General features: G+C 36.5%; 1 protein-coding gene across 2 annotated transcripts; it reads right to left on the bottom strand.

The window, feature by feature from the left end:
- Nucleotides 1-366: 366 nt before the first annotated feature.
- Nucleotides 367-5,786, bottom strand: LOC104211351 (formamidopyrimidine-DNA glycosylase). 2 transcript variants are annotated; one of them, XM_009760392.2, is made up of 10 exons: nucleotides 5,452-5,786; nucleotides 4,493-4,544; nucleotides 4,203-4,260; nucleotides 3,543-3,611; nucleotides 3,330-3,455; nucleotides 2,395-2,445; nucleotides 2,020-2,097; nucleotides 1,668-1,770; nucleotides 1,350-1,384; nucleotides 367-1,268 (listed from the first exon to the last, which is right to left on the bottom strand). In XM_009760392.2, exons 1-10 carry the CDS (start codon nucleotides 5,678-5,680, stop codon nucleotides 723-725), a joined length of 1,347 nt encoding a protein of 448 aa, XP_009758694.1. In that variant the 5' UTR covers nucleotides 5,681-5,786; the 3' UTR covers nucleotides 367-722. The 2 variants fall into 2 exon arrangements, with proteins under 2 accessions (XP_009758694.1, XP_009758695.1); XM_009760393.2 differs by lacking the exon at nucleotides 1,668-1,770 and adding an exon at nucleotides 1,826-1,925.
- Between the last annotated feature and the right edge of the window lie 2,309 nt (nucleotides 5,787-8,095).

Genomic DNA, 8,095 nt, shown 5'->3' on the forward strand with positions numbered 1-8,095 from the left:
AGGAAAAAAGAAAAAAAAAAGAAAAGGAGAAAAGAAAAAAGAAGAAGAAAAGAAGCATAGAAATAAAAAAGAAATGGAGAATAAAGAAAAAATTCCCTACAAAAACTACTATGGGTAGGAAATACAATTAGTTTATGGATAGAAAAACAAATGGATAGACAAGGGTAAATAATTTTGTTTTTGTGGGTAATAGGCGTTAGGTTCAAGCCCTATTAAATCTCAAGAAGCTTGATGACATTTTCCTAAAACATAGTAGTACTACCAATTTTTACCCATGGCAGAAGTTGCAAAAAACATCCACATCGAACCTGACCTAGGTCTAAACAGATGTTGACTGCCAATAAGCTGGTAGTTTAATGACATAAATAAACGTTCCAAGGTTTAGGTAATATTAATAAAATGACCATTATGAGACGTTAGGTTCAAGCCCTGTTAAACCTTCAGAAGCTTTACGACAATTTCCTAAAATATAGTAGTACTACCAATTTTCATCCATGGCACAAGTTGCAACAGACATCCAAAGCGAACCTAGCCTAGGTCTAAACCGTTGGTGAAATATTACAAATCATGTCATCGTACAGCTTTAGTAGCCATTTACGGGCAATTACCACCTTGTTATAACAAAAAGCACTAACTGCTGCCACTTCCTTAAAGTTGACAAAATTGCACGTTTGATACTTCGACTTTCTTATTTCACCTACACTTGATACTTTTATGATCAGTTACTTGTGCTTATTGGACAGCTTATTCCTAGTCTGCCTTGGTTCAGCCGTTCGCTTGGTAGTCTTCTTCCCCTTTGATTTTGTTTTACCAGAAAGCTTGTGATCCTTGCCCCCTTCATTATCATCATCACCCTCACTACCGTCATCATCTTCATCATCACCACTTTCCTCTAGTTTTCTTTTTGCAGCCATATTTGCTCTGGCTTTCTTCTCTTGATTACCACCTTTTCCCTTGGAGCTCCCACTTTGTTTTGCTTTTTCAGAAGTATTCTTTAGACCACCATCATTATCATTATCATTATCATTTTCATCATTGTCACCGTTGCTTCCCTTCAACTTCTTGTTAGTAGAAGCTCTCTTATTATCTGTCCCACGCCGCTTCCCCTTTGATTTCCCAGCTTCTGCCTCTTCAATTTCTGGCTCCTCATCTTCACCATCACTATCATTATGCTCGACTCTCTGAACTTTGCCCTGCTGCCGTTTACCTGCTGCTTTTGCAGATTCAGCTCCCACTATCTTTTGTAGGTCCGGCACAAAGGCTGAAGTCTAGTGTTTAAAAAAGAAAAAAAATGTCTTTATCTAGATCATACTTGAGATAAACCAGAGAACAGTGTTAGAGAGCCATACCCTGCCACCAGCCGTGATAAACTCTATTTTCTTCCCTGCAAAATACCCAATTTTCTCAATTTTTCATGTAGAAAAACTAAAGTGGTAAGGATATAAAAAGCTGCAGAGTTTTTATCTAAAATCAGGGCAGAACAGTGAGTACAAGAAAGGAGATCGATCATTTTTTCTTTCATAAAGTATGCAAAGCTATTTAATTTATCATCAGGGGATTAAACAAAGTAAAAAATATCTAGTTCACTACAATGTGGATATGATGAGCAAGGATGATGAGTATAACCAGAACCCAACTAGGAGTAGCTTAAAGGTGAGGAGCCAAACCATCAACAAAGGCCTTGCCAGGTTTCTTTTCCCGGGAATGGAAAATCCAACTAGAAGGATACCGACTACTATCTGCGCCAACTTCAACAGCTTTTTCGACGACCTGTGTACATACAATTGTATGTCAAAATGAGGGTGCATATGGAAAATTATCTCACCATTAACTTTTCCAGGCTTTTTGCCCCATCGGTAATGAAACAACCATTCAGAAGGGAAGCGGCTGCAGTCGGCATCTACTTCAACCGCAAATTCTGTAACCTAGAAGTATCATCTCCAATAGCTAGCCATGAGGAAAGCATTCTCATACAACTTATAAGTGATCACAACATCTAGTTTAAGAAAGATGACGTACCTCGTTGATGCACTTCAGCAATGTTGCACAGTCCTCTTTGGATATGCTAGAAGCAGTCTGCATAGGATGGATTCTTGCCTGTCGAAAGAAATTTGACAAAGTTAATCACAAACCACAAAATTTCCGACTGGAGCTTTCTTTTATTTGGTCAAAAACTTTACAAGAGTAAGCAAAAATCTGCAAGCAACATCAATCCGCATCCAAACACCTTGAATTGCTTACAACCAAATGAAGAGACAGATTTGACCATATATTAAACAAAATAGTAACTAGAATTCGAATGAGCAAATAAGTAAACAAAATTTATAACTTGCAATAAAAATAGAGCGAGAAACTCTAGTTCTTTTATTCTCGCCAAGAGTTGAGCGCACACACCTGATATAGCACTTCATCTGCAATCCAGTTGCCAATTCCCGAAATAAAACTCTGCAGAAACAGCGGGAAAAGGATTTATAATGCCTATAACAAATGGCTATAACTCCTAATGAATTTAAGAGTGATATAGCTTTTTTCTCTTTACTTATAACGAATACTGTTTATTAAACTCTTCTTATACAGCAAAAGAGTTTCAACTATAAGCTACTGAATCTAACTTTTTGCCACATGCTAGCTCCTAATGTTTAGCTGGATACCAATGGTTGTTCAGAGTAGGATAGCGATAGAAATATAGATATCTTTTCATGCATAAAAGCGTTCAAGGACAGATGTCACCACTCAGATATGCAATATCCTTTTCTTTTTTGATTGGTAGACATGCATTATCTTTTAAGCAGTTGACACGCAAAATTAACTTTATACTAGTAGGTCCTGATATGAATCAAGTTATAAGAACTGTGCTTGACACCTGAAATTCAGAAGTAGTTTTTCTACAAACAATCCCCCCAAGTTTTCTGTCAACATGTCTTCCCCAGTTCCAAATCCAAATGACTTTGTATTGCCTCTTTCCTGTGAGATTCCCATGCCAAGTTACTTCACCTGAACAACTACTATAACCCCTCCGCCGATATGAGCTGTTGCTCAAGTGAGGAAACTTCATTAGCATACTCCAATTCACACCAAGAATGAAACAACAAAGACAATCAAACTTGATTCTCTGTACTGATTTGAACTTCTCTTCAAATTAGTAGAGATTGAGAAGTGGTCATTTGTAGTAACTAGTAGTCCAGTTCTGATACATTTGTTCAGATGGATATGCCATAATCCTAAAATTATGCACATTTTTAACTCACTATATCAATTAAATTATGCATTATAAAGGATATCTTTTGACCATTTCACAAAAGTTTATAAAGTAAAAGACAGTTCCTAACCTGGTCAAGTAATAAAGCCTTAACACCAATCTTCTTCTTGCTGAAAGCTTTATAGAACTCATCTACAGTCATTGGCTCCAACAGCGCATCAGGACCAAGTTCAGATATTGGAGGAACAGAAATCGGCTGCAACGACAAATTCATTAGGAGATAATATTCAAGCTTTTCGTTCAAGGGAAAGTATCCATGGATTGGGTGATAATATCATCTTACATTCTTCAGTGAGCGCACCCTGGCAAACCGCCTCTTATCAGTAAATGAAAGCTCCAAACCATCGTCCAACTACACAAGTTTGAAAGGTGTCCACATTCATCAGTAGCTACATTCATGTGCCAGTTTGATCTCTAAAAGAATGGCAAAGGAGAAGCAGGTGGAAAAGAAGTAGATGAAGAAAAGAAAGGGAGAAGCAGAAGATGGTTGTGAAATCACAAGTTTCTAATATTCTAACCGCAAGAATGAATGCAATCTACAGTAAACAGATTAAGGCATAATGACCATTGAAATATCATTACCATCTCAGCCTTGTCGCAAGTTATTTCCATTCACAACCAAATCAATCCAATTTCTTTTTAATTCTTTTACGTACAGGAGTAGGACCCCAAAAATGCTGAATTAGTTTTCATGTTCCATCTAGTCCCCTTTAGCAGTTAAAAATTTCACACGGTTGTTTATAAAGGGTGCAAGCATGTTTCTTCATCCACATCTGCTTGTGCAAATTCCATCTGAGCCAGAAAATCACCTCGGACCATTATTTTTTTATGAATCTACTATAAACTTTATAGTTGTAAATGTATGTCACAATTTTTGTTAGCAATTTAAAAAAAAAAAAAAGATACAGCTGACACATTAACTTGCTATAAAGAGTAAACTTACCTCAAGGAAAACCTTTGAATACTTGGAAGGCCACTCGTCATCGTCTTTTACAGCAGACCTAGAAAAATATTACATTTGTGATAAATGCTGAAGATGAATTCATTCTTTTCTCTCCCCCAAAGACAACGTGTTTCGAAGATCTACATTTCATAACTAATTTGGGATAAGTAAATGAGAACCTTTCCATAATCTGGTTAGACACTTGGGACCCTTTACCCATTTATGTTCATCAGTTTGCAAAATGAATAGCTTTACATACTTGCCCAGCACAATATGACATTAAAGCTCACCGTTTATATTTTGTAACAGCAACTCCTTTGATGTATATAGCACCCGCCATTCCTGACAGTAGATGTACAAAATAATTAGAGGTCAAACAAACCAACCAAGCAACAGAAATGCCATGATTTTCTAATCTGATATCTTCACAGTCTATTCTGTTATAGAGATAAAACCTAGAATACAACCAAGGAAAGGCAGAGTTAAAATCCGAGAAATGACCACGAACTTCATCAATAGCTTAATGGTAAAAGATGTTTGTGCCCAGGAGCAACTTGATTCGGAGGAAAGCATGTAGAATACAACAATGGTTTATCAGTTGCCTCGAGGGATATCATTAAGATACCGTTCTTAGTTCTGGCCATCATTAGAAGCTTGCAGTAACAATCACAAAATAACTCTAGCAAATAAATCATAGGCATGGCATCTACACTAAGCTAAGACTTGGTATCTTGAACAGAATTCTCTCGTTTCCCAGCACCTTTACTTGACAAGACATAACATTAGTCTCTTCTATTTTCTCTGTTTTGCCCCCTCTGCAGTTCTGTCCTGCAGATCTTACTTGTCACCGAAGAATCAGCATTAAGAATTAGAATTAACTTCTATTCTATTTGAAAATTGATCTCCCAACACGTCGCCCGCTTCTCTAGCACAAAGGGGAAGTTAACAAAAAATAGAAGAGCCATGTCTTCAAGTATTCATCCAACCTGTCTTTATGCATATGGAAGATAGCTAATGCCACAAGACTGCAGTATATATAAACTAAGCAGAATTAGGGTTATTCAGCGCCAAACTTATGAATCTCATTCTTTTACATAACACCCTAACAGTGTGGGTCACTATTCCAGACATGCAGATACGTATACGTTTTAACATCTTTTATACCGTAGAAGCTACAGTAAAGGAGTTATTGTAACAATATGGTAAACAAAAATCGTCAATTTCAACAAAACAAGAGTAGTAACCTCACCGAACTGAAAAGTAGGAAAAGGAGGGAAATCGAGCTCAATCCACATGTTTTTTCCCTTGCGATTAGCAGCTACGATGGTTTTGCCCTCAAGAGAGGCTCTGAAATCATCGGGAGACACGCCGTCGATGACCTTGGGATCATCGGCGATGATGGCTTTCACGATTTTCTTGCCTATGCAGTGGTCCTCTATGGCTCTTCGAGCTGCCTCTACCTCCGGAAGCTCCGGCATTTTTCGAGCTTAGCTGAGTTTCCCTGGAAACTAATGGAGTTTCGCGCGCTTTTTTGTCTCCAAGGGTTTTGTTGTGAAGTGGAGAATGTTGAAGATTTGTGGTTTTCATTTGACGACCAAAAGTATAGCAGTAAATATGAATAGTACGTACCAAGTACGCTGTAGTAAGTATTTTGAACGAAAAAATAGAAGTTTATGTGCCCAATTAATTAAATTGGAATAAAGTAACAGGAGTATCCGGTAACCAGTTTCAGAATTGTTGTTTAGAAAAGAACTAACGTTTGTTAAGTATTTGAAAAATAATCATAACTTAAAATTTTAAAAATTCAAAAAATTGCTCGAAGTTTGAACTACCAACTTCAAGCAATTTTCCTGAAGTCGGTCGAACCTTAGGAAAGTTGCCTGAATTTCAAGTTGTTATTGGAAGAAATTGTGCTCTTTGCCTTAAGTTCAAGATGTATTTTAATAATTTGATATGTCAAATCGAATCGTTGCCGGTTCCTACCGGCAAGTGTGCAATTATTTACTACTGTATATACTATAACGACCATTTGAGCAATGTTCTCACCCATTCATCAATTCTTGTAGCAGAGAATATTAGTATCACCACAGCAATAATAAGAAAAAATATGAACATGAAATCCTAAAGAAAGATGCAAAGTAAAGCAATAGCTATTAAATACGTCATGCACTGAAATAGTAAGACACAACAATGGCACTAGCTATCTTAGGTAAAAACCTTACCAGACTAGTCTCGCAAAGGTATAAATAAGGCAAGACTCAACTACCTACAACCTTAATATTCGACCTCCACAACTTCCTATCAAGTGTCATGACCTCCACAACGACCTCCATAATGTTAATACAGAAAATGATTAAAAAAAAAAATTAAAAGAAAAATACTTCTTAAATGGTTGGAGAGCAACATCATTCGCAAACATATAAGCAGCAATTATGTGGTAAGACTGTGTGTGATTCTGATTATTAAAATACACTATGATCTGCAGCAATTTAAAGCTTGAATGATGGCAAAGAAGTAATAAGACTTCTAGTGGGCAATGCAACATAGTAACATCTTAAAACTTCAAATTATTCCAGAAAAGAAGTTGTAATTACATGTTCTCGATCACTCATGAGTTGGTTTCTGAGGGGTCAGTTTTGCCAATAGTGCCTTATTATGAAAATGCTTATCATCAACATAATACAAGTTTCCATTGGCGTCGAATGTCACAATTAGTCGTCCATTGGTCTTATCAGGAGGTCTGATAACTGCAAATTTAATTGGAATATATGATGCCCGCCAAGATATCATCGATCTCCACATCAAAAGAATCTGAACCTGGCTTCCACTTCAGTTTGTGAATATAGGGTCTATCCCTCCAGTGATTATATATGATGTAAGTATTTTATTTAGTTCCGCAAGCACAGAAGTAGGCAGCTTAATTCAGCACAGTCAAAACAGATTCAGAAGTCGCAACAGTATAACAAAGATTTTCTCTCAATGGAGTTGTGAATCTAAAAAAGAACAGTAACGAGACCTAACTCATTGTTTACCCTTAAAATTGGATAACAATGACGATAAAAGAATAAATACAAACCACACGACTCGAATAGCTTTGGCCCTCGAATTCAGTCACCCTTGAACCAAAGATGTTTCAACTGATGTATGAACAGAGTAACAAGATAATAAAAGTTAGAAAATTATTATACCCCCTTTATAGGGAAAATGGTCAGAAATATCCCTCTACTTTCAAATATTGTCTACATTTAGCCCCTGTTATACTTTCAAGACATAAGTACCCCTACCATTAGCATAGTATTCAAATCTACCCCTAACCTTAATGGTGCTCATATGTGGCAGTGAACCCTGCTATTAAAATGCCATAGTGGTACCACGTGTGTATTACCTTCTTTTTAATTCTTGAAAGAAAAAAAGTTCCATTTTAAAAAGTCTTTCTCCTTTGTCCCCATCCTCCATTGCTGTGTAATTTTGGAAGTAAGAAATTTTTTTGCTCATCCCAATTTTCATCTTAATTCAAACGAAGAAATTATGAGAACATGTTCCATTAACTTTCTCTAGTGAACTGCATACATGAACAATGTACAACATCGAAATTCCATATGAAAGTCGAAGAAGGTTATTCCAGAAGTTCCCAAAGAAAGGAACTACAAATCTTGACGAAAAATGCACTAATTTTTAGCATCACTATAATTTCCTGTTAACTTAGAGCATTCTCCTACTTTCATATATTGCAAAAAAAAAGGGGGGGGGGGGGGGGACTCAAATTCTTTGAGGCAGACTATTCAAACTATATAAAAGAAGAGTAACTTGAAAGGTTCAATCTTTTTGGAAATGGAAGGGAAAAATAGAGCAAATAAATGCTTATAGCTTATAATTACCCAAAATGAGAGAAA

Source organism: Nicotiana sylvestris, chromosome 3, assembly GCF_000393655.2.
Source record: "Nicotiana sylvestris chromosome 3, ASM39365v2, whole genome shotgun sequence".
Classification (NCBI taxonomy): Eukaryota; Viridiplantae; Streptophyta; class Magnoliopsida; order Solanales; family Solanaceae; genus Nicotiana; species Nicotiana sylvestris.

What these genes read in the sequence shown, in the direction of transcription:
- LOC104211351 (XM_009760392.2), bottom strand. Translation starts at nt 5,680, where the DNA reads ATGCCGGAGCTTCCGGAGGTAGAGGCAGCTCGAAGAGCCATAGAGGAC. An exon ending in ATTCAAAGGTTTTCCTTGAG is followed by an intron (nt 3,612 to 4,202) that starts GTAAGTTTACTC and finishes AAACTTGTGTAG; the next exon opens with TTGGACGATGGTTTGGAGCT. An exon ending in GGGTGCGCTCACTGAAGAAT is followed by an intron (nt 3,456 to 3,542) that starts GTAAGATGATAT and finishes TTGTCGTTGCAG; the next exon opens with CCGATTTCTGTTCCTCCAAT.